At 40.7% G+C, this 18,664-nt stretch overlaps 1 protein-coding gene across 3 annotated transcripts in view; it reads right to left on the bottom strand.

Moving 5' to 3' along the window:
* The window catches only part of UNC5C (unc-5 netrin receptor C), a 299,416-nt gene that overhangs the window by 26,975 nt on the left and 253,777 nt on the right, over positions 1–18,664 (bottom strand). For 2 of the 3 annotated variants that reach the window (XM_033160516.1, XM_033160518.1), the window contains 4 exons: positions 11,842–11,898; positions 8,593–8,784; positions 5,639–5,983; positions 3,200–3,287 (listed from right to left, as the gene is read on the bottom strand). In XM_033160516.1, coding sequence (XP_033016407.1) covers positions 3,200–3,287; positions 5,639–5,983; positions 8,593–8,784; positions 11,842–11,898 — 682 coding nt within the window. The remainder of the gene's footprint in view (positions 1–3,199; positions 3,288–5,638; positions 5,984–8,592; positions 8,785–11,841; positions 11,899–18,664) is intronic. The other variant, XM_033160517.1, reaches the window with a different exon arrangement.

The following is an 18,664-nucleotide window of genomic DNA, read 5'->3' as shown; positions in this document are numbered from 1 at the left end:
ATCGATCTTTTTATCCATTATTGTTTTTAACTGTATTGTGTATATTTTGTTGCAATGGCTGCTGGCTATGCAAATAAAGTTTATTATACATTTTACTGTACTGACTGGGTTTAAAATAGTTTAATTGTCATGACTCTCTCAAGGAACACTGGGAACTGTAGTTTTATATAAGGTTTCTGAGAATTCCATTCCCTACCTAACCTTCTCTCCTGCCAACCTAGCAGTTTAAAAGCACGTCACAGTGCATGTAGATAAATAGGTACCGCTCCGGCGGGAAGGTAAACGGCGTTTCCGTGCACTGCTCTGGTTTGCCAGAAGCGGCTTTGTCATGCTGGCACATGACCCGGAAGCTGTACACTGGCTCCCTCGGCCAGTACAGCGAGATGAGCACCCCAACCCCAGAGTTGGACACAACTGGACCTAATGGTCAGGGATCCCTTTACCTTTAGTTTTACCTAACCTTCCCAGTGAGCTACATATCTCAGGATTCCCCATGGGGAGTTCATGCTAGCAAACCATTTTAAACTCGTGGTGAGTGCCATACTGATTTCATTAAACTGATTACACCATCTGTCAGTATGTCTGAGATTTGGTTTGCAAAAGTGAAATCTTGCTTTTTGACTAACATGCAGTTTCAACAGCTATATTCAAGGAAAAGCAGAAAGAAAAGCATAGAGTGAGAGGAGGGAAATGAATCACTCACAAAGAGCAAATGGTAACCCTTCCAGTCATGTTAACTGAAGGCTTTGCACATTTAAAACTCTGTTGTCTTCCTACGGCTGTGTTGCTCAAGTTCCGCCTGGGTATATTGGATTAAGCCAGGGTTGGAGACTTAATGCTGGCTGAAGCTGCTTATCCAGGGCTGGCCCAGGATGTTTCACCAATTAAAGCAATTCCCCTATGTCCTCTGCTGCCATGCCCCTGCGTCCTCCATGGGTGAGGGGCATAGTGGTAGGGGGCATGGCTGTGGAGGAGGCGGGGCATGGTGGGGGCCAGGCCCAACAGTAAGCAGTGTGTTTCCTGGGCCCAGCTCTTCTACCAGAGGGAACCACCTCACATTGTGTTATGGACAGCCCGGCCCTATGTTTCTCCCAGTGGATCTTGCCATAGGATTGCTCCCTAACAATGCAACCCTTTACATGTCTGTTCAGAAATAACATTCATGAGTTCCATAGGGCTTACTTTGAGGAAAGTATGCACTGATCCTTATCTCTTTGCTAATAAAATACTGGTTTGCGGTTGCTAGAGCAATTAATAGAGTAACTTGAAAGAATGTATATCTCATTCCTTTATTATACTTAGTGATTTAAATTTGTAATTAAGAGATGTTAAAGAATTGCTATGTCATATGGTAGCAGCAGCTAGCTTTCTTTATGCTGAGTATTGTAAAGAAAGAACAATTCCTATAAATGAAGAATGAAAGAAGATAAATTTCATTGATATGAAATTAAGGCAAAATCAACATGGAAGAACTAAAGAAGGAAGCCAACGATGCAATTATTACAACAAACACTTGTTTGTTTCTCAAGTTTTGAAACAGAAAAACACATACTTTTATTGATGTTAATCAAGTGATTAATTTTCTAGAGATTGTCGCTGACATACATTACAGCTCAGGTGTTTAAAAAGGTGTGCTTACTATTATTCATAAGGATCATAACTTAGGGAAGCTTTGTTTATTTATTTTTGCAACAGTATCTTGTAAAATAAAAATAATAACACATATCTCAGAAATAACAATGGGCATAATTACATTGGTATGGCAGAGAGTCCTGAAACTTACAGAATTTTCCTTGCCATTAACATGCCTTTTGGGGAGAGTGAAGCAAGATCCTGTGAGTATCTGACAGCAACACTACCATTTCATATGGACCATTAGATTCCCATATTGATGGCTTACTGACACCCTCAGGCTTTTATGAGCTTTAATGGGAAGATAGCACATGAGAGGCCCCACAGTGCTTTGACACCCACAACCTTCATCCAGCAGAAAGAGCAGCTTTATTATTTGGCCAAAGAGTGAATGCTGTCAAGCTCAAGCGGAAAGAATCTAGGGAGATTAGGAGAGATAAACGTTTTGGAGCATGGAGGTGCAAAAACAAGGAGCTGGGATGGAGGCCTGGAGGAACAACACATTTCTGCTTTTAGTCTGAGCTATTAAGAGCTGCTTTGTCGTATTCTGAAGTGAGGCTCACGGGATGCCATGTTTGCAGCGAATTAGCTTTGCTCAAAGAGGGCCTGGTTTTCTCACGCCTCTAACACACAAAACAATCTTATGCATAGAAAATTCTTTCCAGTAGCACCTTAGAGACCAACTGAGTTTGTTTTTGGTATGAGCTTTCGTGTGCATGCACACTTCTTCAGATACTTCAGCATCTGAATAAGTGTGCATGCACACGAAAGCTCATACCAAGAACAAACTCAGTTGGTCTCTAAGGTGCTACTGGAAAGAATTTTCTATTTTGTTTTGACTATGGCAGACCAACACGGCTACCCACCTGTAACTGAATCTTATGCATGTTTACCTTAGGCTACAATCTTAAGCACAGTTACCTAGGAGTAAGACCCATTGAACTCAACGAGACTTCTTTCCAAGTACAGGATTGCAGTGCTTAACTTAGCTTGTAACTTTTAACTTTGTTAAAATCAAGCTTGTACTTCAGCACTCAAACAACTACCACTGATGATTGTTTCTACTGGTGTTTTTGTAAAATGTACAATTGTGATAAACGTTCCTAAATTCTGGATTTCAGAATGATGCGGGTCTGCCATGCTACAGGCTTACATAGCTCTTGATGGTTTTTTTGTGTGGCAATTTTTGGAGGTGGGTGGGTGGGAGGGAGTTGGATATAGCCCCGTTGAACAGCACCTTCAAGACTGCTGCTTCCCCCCCCCCTTTGAATACTGGCATGAAGCTGAGAGCTGAGTAGCTGCAAAATTCAAATTCCTATACCGCATGAGAGAGACCTCTAGTTGGATTTACACACACACACACACACACACACACACACACACACACACACGAACGGAGTGTTCCATTTCTGGGTCTGCTTGCAAACCATTCTGTGGCCTCAGCAACTTTTCCAGCCTTGTGTCGATACAGATATATGCTGATCAGAACGCTGTGTTCACACACTTTGCCTCCTCCCTGCAATTAGCGCTAAAGCACAAATGCACTGTAAGCAGAGCCTTCTTTTACCTCATGTTTTCTTTTCGGTGAACTGTCACATACATTTCATAGACTCTCCCCTGGGGAACGGCCCCTGCAGGAATCAGCAAACTTACTCCTGCAGAACAACAACAAGAGAGAGAGAGAGAGAGAGAAAGAGAGAAGCAGATAAAATAAAGAGTGCAAAAGAAAGGCAGGCTGACCTTTTGAGGAAGAAGCTCGGGAACACGTGGCTCTGCATGCCAAAAGCCCACTCAGACCTGGTAACAAAGCAGGATGCTTTATGGCTATCTTGATGCTTTTACCTGGCAGTTTATTACTTGCTGATGCCTCTTCCGCTTGTCTCCAGCAATGTAGGAGTCGGGAAAGGGGGTGTTTCCCCCCTCCCTTTTTGTTTTATTTAAGGAACAAGCAGATGGCTGCTCTGTTGCTTACATTGTAAAAATGAAGGAGGGGAAAACAACAATTACATCTACTATTCCAAACAGTAGTAATGGGATCATTTCCCTTGGCAATTCTCATTTAATTAAACTTTTAGAAAGGCCAGCAAAGCATTGCCCCATGAAACAACAGGAGCATTTTTTTTTCTGCCGCCCAGAAGGTATCAGTTTATCTGGTCATCATCTACCATTTAGATGTGGTAGTCAGTCCTGAATATTGTTGAATAGGGCATAACGAGTTAGGAATCACTCCAAACCAGATCATGATCCTAAAATAAATTAAGGAAGTTAATGGAAGGAAAGTTTCATATCTGTTCAGCAACCCCTTACTTCCCAGCCCACCCCCCCATCTCATGTTCAGGGGAAGAACTATAACAGATGGAACTTCTGCTTTCTTGCAGAAGATCCCAAGTTCAACCCCTGCTTCCTTCAGGTTGGGATGGGAAGACTGGAGAACCACTGCCAGCCACAGTATTGAGCCAGCCATTGCTCTGACACTGTATAAGGTAACTTCCTATGCATTTCCCTATGTTTATTCAGGAGGGCCCCCAACATCCTGATAAGGTGCTGTTGTTGTTGTGTTTTTTTTGGGGGGGGGAGGGGAGAAGGGGAAGGGAAGCTTTCCTTCCATGACCTTCCTTAAATCAGTATGCAATATCATAGAATCATAAAATCATAGAGTTGTAGAGTTGGAAGGGACCGTGAGGTTCATCTAGTCCCTGCAATGCAGGAACATGCAGCTGTCCCACACAGGGATTGAGCCTACAACCTTGGCGTTATCAGTGCCATGCTCTAATCAACTGAGCTATCCAGGCTACCCTTTTTCAGATGTTCTAAATGGGTGCAATGGACACCTAGGAAGGGTGGGGTGGTGGCACTGTGGTAGCATGCTCCACCCCAGAGCTACACACATTGGTGAAAATTCCTGAGAGCCTGCATGCATTTAGTTAAATGCACAGTGAGTCCCCCCCCCCATACAGCTAGAAACCCTTCCTTTGCAGGAGTCTTACACAGCTCTGTGTGCATTTATATGTACATTTGAAAATCACTGTTATAATCCTGAAAAAAGAACTTTCCCTATTTGAACCCCCTAAATATTGCATAATGACTTTCAAATACAAAAACACATATGTATTGAGGGGTTCAATGCAGCAAGAGCAATGCTTTGCACTGGAATCTGCGCCAAGAAAAATAAAAATCTTCGTATTCTAAGCATCTTCCTTTCTATCCATGGCGTTTACAGCAAACTGAAACTTGGAATGACTCAATTGTTTTGTAATTAATTTGTCCTTTTATGTTTAGTGCCAACCCAACAGTGAGGTTTTCTGCCTTGAAGGTTGGTTTGTCTTTTGGTGCTTCATGAAAGAAAAGGGCAAGGGTTCTGAATCCCACTTCACACATGGAAGCTGAGAGGCCAATGCTTCTGAAGGCAATGACTCAGAGCTTTGCAATTTTCCGCTAAAGAAGGCCAGGGCTTTGGGGAGCGAATATGTGTAATAGCTGAATAAACCCAAATGGGAGAAAGCACTCTTTGGTCTAAACACAGAAGATAAAGATTTCTAAGAGTGACCTAAATAATTTTATTTGCTGGTGTGTGTGTGTGTGTGTGTGTGTGTGCGTGCGCGCATACACACATATACACACACATATACACACATACACACACACACACACACACACACACACAGTATATATATATGCTTTAAACCAGGGGTCAGCAAACGTTTTCAGCAGGAGGCCGGTCCACTGTCCCTCAGAACTTGTGGGGGGCGGACTATGTTTTGGAGAGAAAAAAATGAACGAATTCCTATGCCCCCCAAATAACCCAGAGATGCATTTTAAATAGAAGGACACATTCTACTCATGTAAAAACACGCTGATTCCCAGACTGCCCACGGGTCGGATTTAGAAGGCGATTGGGCCTTCTAAGACCCCTGCTTTAAACCATATTTTTGGACACATCAGTCAGTTTTTTTTTAAAAAAAAACAAAACCCAAAAACCAAAACCCGACTATTTGAAGTCACTTACCTGAATTTGGTACAATCAGATGACCTCCAAGAGAGTTGAAGGTGCTAAAAGCAGTGCATGATGGGTCTGTCTGCCGTGCCAGACTCTGGTTTTTAATGTTTAATGCTTCGTTATCCAGCAAGGATTGAGTGATCTGCGGGGAGAGTTTGGACGAAAAGTCGGACAGCTCATCCTGTGGAGTGACTGCACCCGAATTGTTGTACACCTTGATCTTCAAGTTGGGAAGTGGATCAAGAATGGGTGAGTTGGTCATTGGGATTTTATCTGACACGTCATGCAAAGCGTAGACGGGGCCCCTATACATGGCTGCAGCAGAAGTGAGGTCTGGAGGCACGGCTAGGAGGTCTGTGTTAATGAAAACAAAAGTAATATGGAAATTATTATGCATAAAATATACTCCTTACTAGGTGCAATATTGGCTAGAGTTAAAAATAATAATGTGGCTTTGTGACAGATGAAATCCAGAATGGATATCTATATCAAGGGTAGCTAATATGATGCTCTCCTGATGTTGAGAACACCAGTTTAGGTAACCCTGATTTACATGGAGACAAAGAGAAGCACTGTGCTTGTCTAGGAAAGAAAAAGTTGCTATTCCTTACTTCAGTGTTTTTCAACCTTTTTTGGGCAAAGGCACACTTGTTTTATGAAGAAAATCACGAGGCACACCACCATTAGAAAATGTTAAAAAAAATTAACTCTGTGCCTATATTGACTATATATAAAGTAATTCTCTTGAATTTTTCAATTTTCCCCACGGCACACCAGGCAACACCTCGCGGCACACTAGTGTGCCGCGGAACAGTGGTTGAAAAACACTGCCTTACTTGATGTAGTGAGAGGCGATAATCACTGGCTTTTAGCTGGATCCATATGATTTACATCCTTGATTTCGTCAACAGGTTAAAAGGGAAATTCATTCTAATTGAACATACTACTGGAAATAATGAAAATAAAGGAAAGTATCTCTCTAACCTTAAAGAGTTCCTCTCTTTACTGGTCAAATAATATTTCAAAAACTGTAACAAGTCCAAACCCTGTTTGAAAGGAGGCTAATGCAGTTCAGGAAAAAATGAACGTGCCTATTACTCTACCAAGTCTCTGAAAACCAATAATTTGTTTGCATTAGGTCAGCAAAGCTCCAAAACCCAAGACTAGACAAATCCCATAACTTTTAATATTGGTTTTAGCAGCAGAACCCAAGCTCAGAATTTTGAAAACTGTCTTTCTCCTCACGAAGCTCAACAGCTAGCAATAATGAAACCCCAAATTCATGCCAAAATATTAGTAAAGTTTTGAAGTGTGAAACTCAAAAAAAAATTTCTTTCAGCTCCTGCCAAGTATGCTTCATTATTTATACCAGTAATTGTGTTTCTGAATGCAAATTCTGTCCCCCCCCCTCAGTACTACTTTTGACTCAAGTTTGAAAGTGCCTGGTTCATATGCACTTTGTTTGGTTACATGGGATTTATATAGTATAGAAGTAAGTGTACCAGCAAATGTTTAATAATGATGATGGTGATGGAGCAATAAGTCAGGACTGGATTTAAAGTACTGGGCAGAGGGAAACAGTTGATAGGGCTACTGTCATGGCCACTGGAGTCCAACTCCAAATTTCTCTGGAGGAAATTTTCTCTGTCCTACTTTTCATGCAAAATGCTGACCGCAAAACATCAGCCTATGCAATCAAATGGAACAGGAAAAGGAAACAGAGAATTCCAAATAACTATGAAATCATGTACTTTATCATTCCTAGTCAGGACTGAATTGTTGCCTGTGGCATCTTCTTGAGTGCCTTCTGCAGCAATGATTTAAATGAATCCTTGGCAAGCAAACTGCAGCTCTGCTAATCTTCTGCCTTGGACAAAACTCTGGCTATGTTTACTTCCGACTTGACTTAACTTTAATTTGCAAAATATGATTTCTTTAAAGAAAAAAAAAGAATTGCAGCCTCAGCAAGTGCTTTTCATCAAGTGCCAAGAGGCTTGCATGCCTTCATTTTCTGAAGCATCATAGCCACAAATATTTATGAGCACAATCAAGCCTAAGGGTCAATTTATATCATCAATATATTCCCCCCCCCGGGCTGTACTACTGAAGGCTGCAGGTTGAATGATCTGAGGTTGGATTTGGTCCTGGTGTCTCCAAACCCTGTACCAAACACAGACTCCTGATTGAAGAGACTTACCATCTAGATTCGCCACAATGAAAGGGAAACTAATAGATTTAAAATGGGATTATGGTAGATAAGGGAAAGTAAATTGATAGCATTCAGTGAAAACCTACGTTCTCTCTTCATCCTGTTGATTAATTGCTGATCCATAATTTCATGACCTGCCTTTTAGTGCTTGTCTCAGGAAACAAATACATATAACAAAATGAAAACCTTATTGGATAGCTCAGTTGGTAAAGCATGAGGCTCTTAATCTCAGGGTTGTGGGTTCAAGTCCCATGCTGAGTAAAAGATTCCTACACTGCAGGGGATTGGAGCAGATGATCCTCATGGTCCTTCCAATTCAGCGATTTGGTGGATGAGGCCAAAGGACCATCTAGTCCAGCATTCTGCTCACACAGAGGCCAACGAGATGCACATGGGCAAGACCTGAGTGCAACAGTGCTCTCCCTGCTTGTGGTTCTTAGGAAATGGTATTCAGAGGCATACTGGCTCAAGAGTGGAGGGAGAACATATCAGTTATAGCCATTGATATTCTCCTCCTCTTTATGGTTGTCTAATCCTCTTTAAAAAGATGGCCATTCAAGTTACTAGCTGTCACTAAACCTGGTAGGAAGATAAGTGTATATACACATACATACATACATACATACATACAGATAAATTTTGATTCCTAGTAGGGTGCTAGGTGCTAGGACCCCTTCAGGAAATGTACTGTAATTCACATGGTCCTGGAGATTCTCTTTTTATGGTTAATGTGAAAGGCCAAGGGGAAACTAACCTTGCCTTGCAGCTTTGATATTAACAGGCTGAAATCCACCATTTAGCGCTGAGGAGTCTATAATATCTGACTCAAAGTCCCGGTGGTTCTTCCTGTAGATGAATAATGCGACGATCACTGAAATAGCCAGGCACACGATCACGGCTATCACAATCCCGACATAGAGAGCTACGTCATCTGAATCAGGAGCAGCTGGGGAAAAGTGGGTGGGTTGGGGCACAGAAGCATAAAGTATTAATTATGGTCTCAGGAATGTATGAAAGTATACTTATACATTACTATCCTTTCCTACAGATGCATACTACCAGTTTTATAGGTTAATTTAAAAACTACTTCAAAAACTCTGCTTTTGGTAGATATTTATATTTATTAAAAATAATTCTCATAGCTGTTTTCTAATTCTTCATCTATGTATGTATCTCTCTTTCTTGTAAGGAGGTAGAATAACATACTGTTTATAACTGGATGAACAAGACAAATTTAATCAAAAGAGGTATTCACCATAGCAGTTCATGGTGAAATTATCAATGCTAATTCATCAAGGCATGTGATCATAAAACAGACTCTCTTTCTTCCTCCCCTGCCCCTTACACTGAATGTTTCACTTTTTAAAAAGCAAACCAACCTTAAACTAAACAAGTACAGAAAATGGGAGTCATCTTCCAAATCTGATATTCATCAAGCATATTTCTTAAGGGAAACTTATACGCCAAAATTTCATGGCCTGAAAGGGGGCTTAAGAGCACATAACTGTGTCTTCAGTTAATCACAAAGTTTCCAACAAGGTATCCACTGTGATTGCTTGTGTAGTTTAGAATTCTCCTGCATACACATACAGATATCCAGGGACGGACCTACGATTAGACAGAGTGAGGCAGCTGCTTCAGGCAGCAGATACTGAGGGGTGGGGAGGAGACACAGTTGTGAGTGCCATGTGGCCTGCCCTGTACCCCTTACACTAGTTGGCTGTCCTCAATCGCAGGTGAAGATACTTTCCGTTCACCAGTACTGCAGTAAAATTCAACTGCCAACCCAACTTGTTTCTGTATGTCCCATCGGGAAGGGTGCCATCTTGTCCTTCACTTCAGGCAGCAAGATGGCTTGAGATGGCCCTGCAGATCTCCCTTGTCTGCAATACACAAGCTAGCAATCCAGGATCCACATATGTGGAGAATTGTCCCTTCTATTGGAGGGACAAGGAAAGCTCCATGGGTGGTCTCATGACTAAGGGGCTGTGGGTACACTGCTGCTGAATAGCATGGTGTGCTTCCTCTAAAGCAAGTTTGGGGAACCTATGGCCCTCTAGATGGTGTTGGGCTTCAGCTTTCATGCATAGCACAATAGGAATGATTGCTTCAACAGAACATATACTAAATTGTCAGCTAATCACAACTGAAAGCTCATAGCTTCCCAATGCCAGCTCTAAAGTCATGAGTGGACCAGCCATTATGGAAGCTCTGCAACACACCAGGAACCTGATGGAAAGTGTCACACAGCTGACAAAGAAATGTTTCCTTCAGGCTCCTAATCAACAATAAATAAAATATCAAAATAAATGTGTGGGTTTTTTAAAGCTCCTTTTCAAGACTTTGACTTGAAAGTGATCTTGGAATTTAAGGCCCCCTCCTGGATTTATGAGCAAATGGACAGAATTCAAGGGGTTTTACCATCTGGCAAGCAGAGGAAGCCTACAGCAGCTGCCCAAAGAATTAGGAAAGGCTCAAGAGTTTCTCCTGCTTCCAGTGTGGGCTGACAGTGACAATCCAGTCAAATGTCGCCATGGCTTGAAACACATACTGGACTTAACTCTGGGGATGGAGTCTGAACTATATGCACAAAGCAGGGTAATACAAGTTGAAGGACTGCCTTTCTCTCCTGTGCGTCTGTCCATGCATTAAAAGTGTTTGAAGGTTCTTCTTCAACCCTCTGAAGTGAAGTGTCTGGCAACCGGTGGCAAAGTCTTTTGGAGCTAATGTGTTCTAGCTCTAGAATGCTCCGCGTAATTTAATGTCTTATCAGCAAAAGTTTGGTCTCTCTGTGCATTCTTGGATCACGTTTCATGGTCCTGCTCTAAATGTGGCTTTATGCTGTTGTGATTCTTTTACTTTTAATGTATAGGACAACTTTTTAAATGGAAGGGCAGAGTTAATACTGACTCAACAAGGAAGAAAGCAATGTACAGAACATATCGGAGTGTCCAGAATGTTTCACATAAGATTATCCCATGAACCCTTTCAACAACTCTGTAACATAGGACAGTAATATTAGCTCCATGTTGGGGCAAAAGCTTAGAAACAGTAGTTTGCCTACTCAGTTCACAGCTGAACTGAGCTAGAATTTCCCAGCTTACTCACTTTGCTACATTTATTCTCAGAATTCAGTACAGATTCAAGTGCTATAAAAACCTCTAAAAGCAAGCCAGGATTTTCAGTAGTTCTCCTGAGGGAGCCTGTCCAGCTTGTGAGAATTTTCACTATCTGCTTGTAACACATCTCCTTTGCTAATCCCAATGTAATACTTAATGCCACTCTTTGCACATACCCTCCCTCAAGGTATCTTTCCAAAAGGCTTAAGTATGTAACACAAATTTGACGCAGAGTTTTGATGTAGAGAGGGACAAAAATCCCACCATTATTATTTTTAAGCAGGCTAAGATTAGGAAATACAAACACATCAACATTTTTTTTTAGCAAGCCACTTTGCATTCTTTCTTTATAAAAACAACACTTTTATTAAAAAAAAAGAGAGGAAAACACACTTTTTTTTGTTCTTTGTGTCCTTTAAACTCCCCAACAGAGTCCTAGCTACACAGCTGAAAATGGAGAAATCTCCAAGAAGGAATGATCAAGTTCAATTTACTCTGTGCTAATGGAATTTAAAGGCTCCATTTTGTAAATGTTGCCACTTATTTTATTCAGCTTTCTCAAACAAGAGTAGAAGCAAAATATGCCAACCACATATTCCCTCTTGCAAGTTTCTCTTCATTAATACAAATCACATGTTTGCAGCCATGTTATGCTTCCTGTTTTCCGGCTTCTGTAGGGATCTGAAAAAATACACTTCTCTCAGTCTCTTGCTTCCCCATATTTTCCTGTTGCCCTTTTCTCATCCCATTATCTACACTGGTTTCTTTAATGTAGCAGCCAATACACCTCTTTAATGTTAGCAAAACACATACAAGTTAGGCTGAAAGTAAATCTTGGGAGTAGGAAATTGGTATCTAAGAACATAATATCAAACAACACTTACAAGAAAATCCATATTCATTCTGGGTTCTCTGTTCGGTTGAAATAGGGTAAATGAAACCTTTAAAAGAAAAAAAAGATGGGAACAAAATCAAATTAACAAAGGGAGCTTTTTAAAAAAAACCAAAAAACCAAACAACACATGAAGAATGGTTTAATTTTAAAAGAAAAAAAAGGAAAAGGAAAGGAAACCCATGGTACTTTAAAATTCTGATTCAGCACACTATTATAATTTTGCATCTCCTGTCTGCTCAGGAGCCTCACTAAGAATTAATAAGTAGGCAGATTGAATTTCAGAGCCAAAAATCGGTCTCGAGTCACTAACTTTGGAGTGCTTAAAGTCTTTCTTTTATTGAGCATAAACTCTAATGGATCTAATTTATTTCAGACATCAAGGGTCATTAGCATATGGAAAGTCTTCTTCCCCCCAATCCTTGCCATATGCTTTAATTCCCAGGACATGTTCAGTGGGGCTCTAAACAGTTTTTTTTATTTAATTATAGTAGCTTGCTGTTGGTCTAATAGAACTGAAAGAGGCCTGCCGTCACTGGTCAGAGGTTAAATACCCATTTACAGAGAGTTCAGCCCATGCAAAAGCCTCATTCCCCCTGCCCCCACCCCTTTCCCCTAGATTTCCGGGGAATGGTTTTAACCTCCCCTTTAATAGAAATCCAATAGGAATTCTCCAGGGAGCAAGCAATTTGCCAGAGAGTTGGAAATGGAATGTGTTCCATTTGAGATCATTAGAAAATCAATAGGAGCCTTGAGATTGTAAAGTAATTTATTTTAGATTTTGAAGGCTTTGTGTAATATTGACAAAATCATTGCACAATTCACATTTTTTTTTATCCCAGAGACAAATAGCAAGAAAAGTGACTTTCTTCCTGATTTCCTGTGATAATTCAATGCTTCTAGGCAATCTGCCCTGTGACTCCTGTGACAGAGAAAAGCTGTTGTTGTTGTTACTTTATGCCAATACACACACAATTATTTGGAAGTTCCTGCTGAGACCAATAGGACTTACTCCCAGGCAAACATGATTAGGATCAGGGCACCAGCTAGAGTGAATTTGGCCCCACTTGTGTTCACACAAAAAACCCTGTGCCTAGATAGAAAAACACTTCAATGTTGGGCATGTGGGAAATAAAATGTCTGAAGACTGCTAGAAGTTGCTACCATTTCTACATGTACACCTCAACTCATGGACTCTAAAATATGGGCCTATGCAACTTCAAATGTGTGGATCAAGAAGCAATTCAAACAAAGCAATATTAAATCGAGGACATTGTGTTTTGTGTAAGGAAAGGAACTGTACAAGATACTGCAATATGTAAGAAGATTTTATGTGGCTAGAGGTATCTTCTGAGCTCTCTGTCTATTGAGATCAAGCAGGAACCTTCACTGTACTCTTTTTGTCACCTGCTAAAACATTCTTGTTCAGGTAAGTCAACCCAGATGCTTAGAAAGTTGAGGTAATTGTAAAATGTTTTAGTATTTTAACTTTTCTTTGTTTGGTTATGAATTTATCTTGAATTTATTGTTTTATCTTTTCTTGCTTTGAGGTTTTTTTTTTTTTTTTACAAGCAAGTGGTGTATAAGTTTTATGAAACAAGCGCATTGTAGACACCTTTGTAGCTTTGGCCACACTTCTCAGGCATGTGTTTTCTTGACTATCACTTGCAATCCCATAACAGTCCACCATTTTCAGCCTCAGACCACCATGAATATGTCAGTGGAAATAAGCAAAGTGAACAAAAGAACGGACTTGACTTCTCAACTTACTTAGATTTGCTTTCAGATTCCTAACTGATTCACATTACTCCCGCACAAGGTGCCAACTTGAGGAATGGACAAATTCATCAAGGATAAGGTTATCAATATCGAATAGGCATGGTGGCCATATAATACCTCCAGTGTGAGAGGCAGTATGTCTCTGAATCTCAGTCGCTGGGGATCACATGCGGGGAGAGTGCTGTTGCACTCAAGTCCTGCTTGTAGGCTTCCCATAGGCATCTGGTTGGCTGCTGTTAGAACAGGATGGTGGACAACATGGGCCATTGGCCTGATCCAGCAGAGCCCTTAGGTTTTTATGAGGGGTGTGCATCATGTGGAAAACATCAACGTGGCAGCCAGATAGTTCACAAAGTCCTGTTCACACTAGCCATTGACTAATGTGAAGTGATGTATAAGGACTGGATTGAGCCCTTCCATTTTCAGGGAGGTCAGCTCACACATTTGGCTGAGAGCTACCCAGCACTTGAGTGGTCAACTGATGTCAGATCTTGTAATGCACCCTCAACATAAGACTAAGGGTGGGATGACCATGTAGCACAAACCACTACCACTAAGTGTAAATGGTGATTTTGCTCTGTATGGTTAGGAAGAAAATGTTGTTTATATGTATCAACCAAACGCAGGCATTTTGAAAAAATGCTCATGGGCGATAAACATAACACCCCTCACAACTGTTTATACACAAACACATTTGAGAATAGGAATTTACTTTAAATCAGAAACTTCAGTACCTTTCTGAAATTACATTTTAATTCAGAATATTAATAGGTTTGGGAGGGGCAAGGAAATTATTTGGGGGGCACAAACAACTGGCGTTTGGTGTCAACTGCTTCAGAAGATGTGAGCCTGGCCACCTCTCTTTAGGGTGTTTTTTTTGTTTTTGTTTTTTTAATGCTTGCCAATCTGATCTTCCATATAATAAGAAAGGACATTTTCTTCAGATAATGAGGCAAATCTGCTGAGATTAGTACCTGCAATAATGAAAAATGACTTTTCTCCCAGCTTCAAAGTGAGAACAGTGCAAAGCAGGGATTTGTAGTCTTTCCTCCTTGATCTGTTTTGCTCACAGTATCAGCGCTGCGGCATGGCAAGTACCTGAGGGACTTCAGCTATCATTGCCACATTTCTTTACTAGGGTAAATGTAGGAAAAAAGTGCTGCTGAATTTGACTCCACAATAGTTGCTGGCTCTGTTGATCTGTGCCTGGAGCAGCTGGTGTCACAGTCGGTAACTTGCTTTGAGGGGGAAAAAAGTAATTTAAGATGCCTCAAGTGGCTTTTGATGAAACAAAAAAAAATTATTTTCAAAGGTTCTATCAGTGTTTGTTGCTAACTTCTTGTGTGTTTACTGTAGGAATAGTTAAAGTGCTGTTAGTTCGACACTTAGATTCTCCCTTGCATTTAAATGAACATCTCAAATTATTTGGAGGGATGGGAATTATTCATTCCAGTTTTAGGAAGGAAAAAGTAGGGCACAGCTAGACTTAAGGCTCTGTTGAAACTTCCATTATCATTTATGGGTGTCCCCCCCCTCCTCCTCCCAATACTGACAATGATTTTTCTAAAATCCATTTTTTTGGCTCTATTTCCAGTTCTCAACTTTGTAACACTGAGAGCTCATAGTGAAAATGACGCGATGGTCAAAAGCAATGTAGAAATTGTGGTATGGTTGTGAGCTGCACACCCAACAAAGGCTCAAGAATTTGCAGTGAAATCTCATGAGCAAAAAGCAAATCATGATGGAGATTGTAGTAGGGGTTTTCCCCTCATCTTAGTAAGCCCAATTAACCAGAAACCTAAATGCCTCTTGGCATTTAATATGCAGGCTGACATCCAATGTCACACCAGCAGACTTCCACTCATGAAATAGTATTTCCCTTTCCAATTCTCACCTTTGCAGGCACCAATTCAAAAACATTGGTTTGGAGTGTTGGAGGCTGGTAATTATAGGTATCGCAGTGCTTGTGGAAGAGTAATTTAACCCTCACTCAGTCCTAAGATGAAAGTTAACTTTATTGCCTATGACTGCTGCATTTCCAATAATTATCAGCTCCTCCCCCAATCTGATATTTGCATTAAAAAAAACCTGAACTTTAAATGCAAAGGATCATTTAGCAATCATGTCTAGTTTGACCTCAAACATAGCAAAATTTGGCACAAAATACATCAGTGAAGTGTCACAAGAAAAAGCTCACATTGGGGGGAACTATTTCTTTCTGGTAGCCACTGGAAAGAACTCAAAGTGAAAATTAGGTGTGTGCAAAGTAGGGGCAAATCATTCCAACGTGCATTTGTTTTCATTTTTAAAACCTCAATGTGTTTCATTTCTTATTCTACAACAGCATTTGTCCTGTGATGAAGTTCACCCATTCACAAAATTCCAATTCATTTTCATTCCCCATTGATTACAACAGGAGACCCAGGTGCTTTTATGATGTCTGTAACTTCGGTGATGCCAAATAACTTATGATGCCTATAGCTTGGCTGAGAGCCCTGGAAGACCTGCTCTCTGCCCTGCAGACCTTTTCCACCTAGCCTGGAAGGGCAGGGCCCTGACTGATTCCAGACACAAAAGCTAAGGCTGATGAACAGACTCTTGTTATTTTAGATCTTGTTGTGATTTATATGGAAATTGTTCAATTTGCTTGTGTAATTTTATTTTATTTTGCTTATGATTACTTTTGTTATATTGTAGTTATGTTTTTTCATGTTGTAAGGTTCATCAAGCATGGAACTATGGAAAGGCAGCATACAAATAAAATTATGTATGTACAGGTATGTATGTATGGACGTATGTCTTCCATTCAATCAGCATGAAAATTTCAGGCATTGTTACAACCCAATCTCTAACATGCCCAATCTCAGTCAGATATGTCAGAGGGCACCCATTTAAAGTACTTTTAAAAGACACAAAGAATAAAATGATATTTAAAATCTCATATATGTTTGGTCCAAGTCCTGGACTCATAGCACCGATCCATGCTGATTGGATCAAAGACAGCACAGCAAATATCTTCCTTTCTCTTTCCCTGAAACCTCAAGCTGATTGGTTGTTGCCAAGGGTTAACAAAAACAAAGGAATCCATAAATGCCCACTCTGAACTCCTTCCCTTCAGTTCATTTTTTTTCCTGAACGCAAAACCCTAATGAAAACTCACAAGAAAGCATGAGAGAGGTTATTATGGGAAATAAGGAATTGCCAATTATAGCTGTTCTGAAGTTATAGCAAACATTCAAAATCGAGACAATTGTGCCAATGCCAAGCATGTTTCTCTGGAAATTTGGAATTTCAACAATGGAAGAGCATTCCAATGAATGCCCCCACCCTACAAGAGTATGACATGAAATCTGAATCCTGGTGAAAGTTCATCACAACATCGCTTACATCTATTAATTTCATGCCTGAAGTTGCAATAAGCCAAGTTTGCTGTATACAATAGGAATAATTTTATTATTATTATTATTATTATTATTATTATTATTATTATTATTGGCCAAGTACATTTTCCAACATACTTGGAATTTGTTTCAGCTACATTGCAATGTAAACATACAGACACTGTTCCTCTCACAATACAAAGAAGCAAGGAAACCCCACCCATAATTTACCCCCCCTTCAGCTATACAACTATGAATTTAACAATTTAATGGCACAAGGGAAAAAACTATTCTTGTGCCTGGCCGATTTTGTATATGAACTCCTGTAGCGACGTCCAGATGGAAGTAAATCAAGCAGATGATGACCGGGATGTAAAGGATCTGCTACAATTCTCTCTACAATATGCAGTACTATATTGTAGCTTTGAGGTCTCCCTTCTGATAATGGACACATGACTCCAAAAGAAGGTTACATTAATTGGCTATTAAGCAAGTTGTCAGACTGCAGTGGGGGCCTGGGATAGTGCAAATAAAGGAGTTTCTGTTAAGGCATCAGTTATAGAGCTCTACGGGCTGCAGAAAGACAGAATGACAATGTTTTCAAGGTAGCTCCTAGTAGGATTTTTAAAACATTTTTATTAACATCTTATATTAAGTTTTTGTAAGATTTATGTGGCATGCAGGACACCTGCAGTTCATTCTGAAAGTCTATCTTGGGGACCAGAACCTGAGCTGAGTAATCTTTTATTTAGCGTAGTCAAATTACAATAAATCAAGTTCTAAAGCACACTAGACCTACCCATCCTCTTTAGTAGATTCTGCATGGATCTTTCCATACTCGCTTTTAGTTATAGTGACACTGCTATACCATTTACTTATGACCATAATGTTATATCAGCTTAAAAAAAAAATCTAGATGGCACATACTTAGGCTGTTATCTGGCTCATATTATTCCCTCTTCCATCTTTGATAGCCAGTAGGGAAATTTTACATGCATGCATTTGAATTTACAGTGGTACCTCTGGTTTCAAATGCTTCTGGTTACAAACGCTTCAGGTTACGAGCTCTGCTAACCTGGAAGTAGCTGCTCCTGGTTGTGAACTTTGCCCCAGGATGTGAACAGAAATCACACGCCGGAGGCCTCATTAGCGAAAGCATGCCTCAGGATAAGAACGGACCTCCGGAATCAAGAGCGCCGCTTGAGCGGCGCTGTGCATGTGCCGTTCATATCGTCGCTGCGCATGTGCTGCTGGGCGGTTTGCCCCGTCCATGTGGACGAGTGCCAGAGAGCCTTCCTTTACCACTGTGTACAAGTTCTCATTCATTTAGCGCATCTGATTCCTAAAAGCCACATAGATCAGCTCAACAGTACTGACAGCATAGGTTTTGCATGCAAAAGGTCCCAGGCAATCCCTGGTATTTCAAGGCAGAACTGGGATAGAATTCTGTCAAAAACCTGGGAGGATGACTGCCAGTAATAGGTAGCATTGAGCTAGATTGTGGTCCACCAACCCTTTCTTGGCAAACCACACCCACCTGCCCCACACCTGGTGTCATCTGTGATGTCAAGTGTAGGTATCAATGTTGCTTCAAAGGAACCTGGAAGCTTAAAGTGAGCTCCTGAGTGCTCCTTTGGTGAAGCCAGGTGTACTTCC

This window comes from Lacerta agilis, chromosome 9 (assembly GCF_009819535.1).
Source record: "Lacerta agilis isolate rLacAgi1 chromosome 9, rLacAgi1.pri, whole genome shotgun sequence".
Taxonomy (NCBI): domain Eukaryota; kingdom Metazoa; phylum Chordata; class Lepidosauria; order Squamata; family Lacertidae; genus Lacerta; species Lacerta agilis.
The sequence above is the reverse complement of the archived record's forward strand: the minus strand, read 5'-3'. Positions and strand labels throughout refer to the sequence as shown.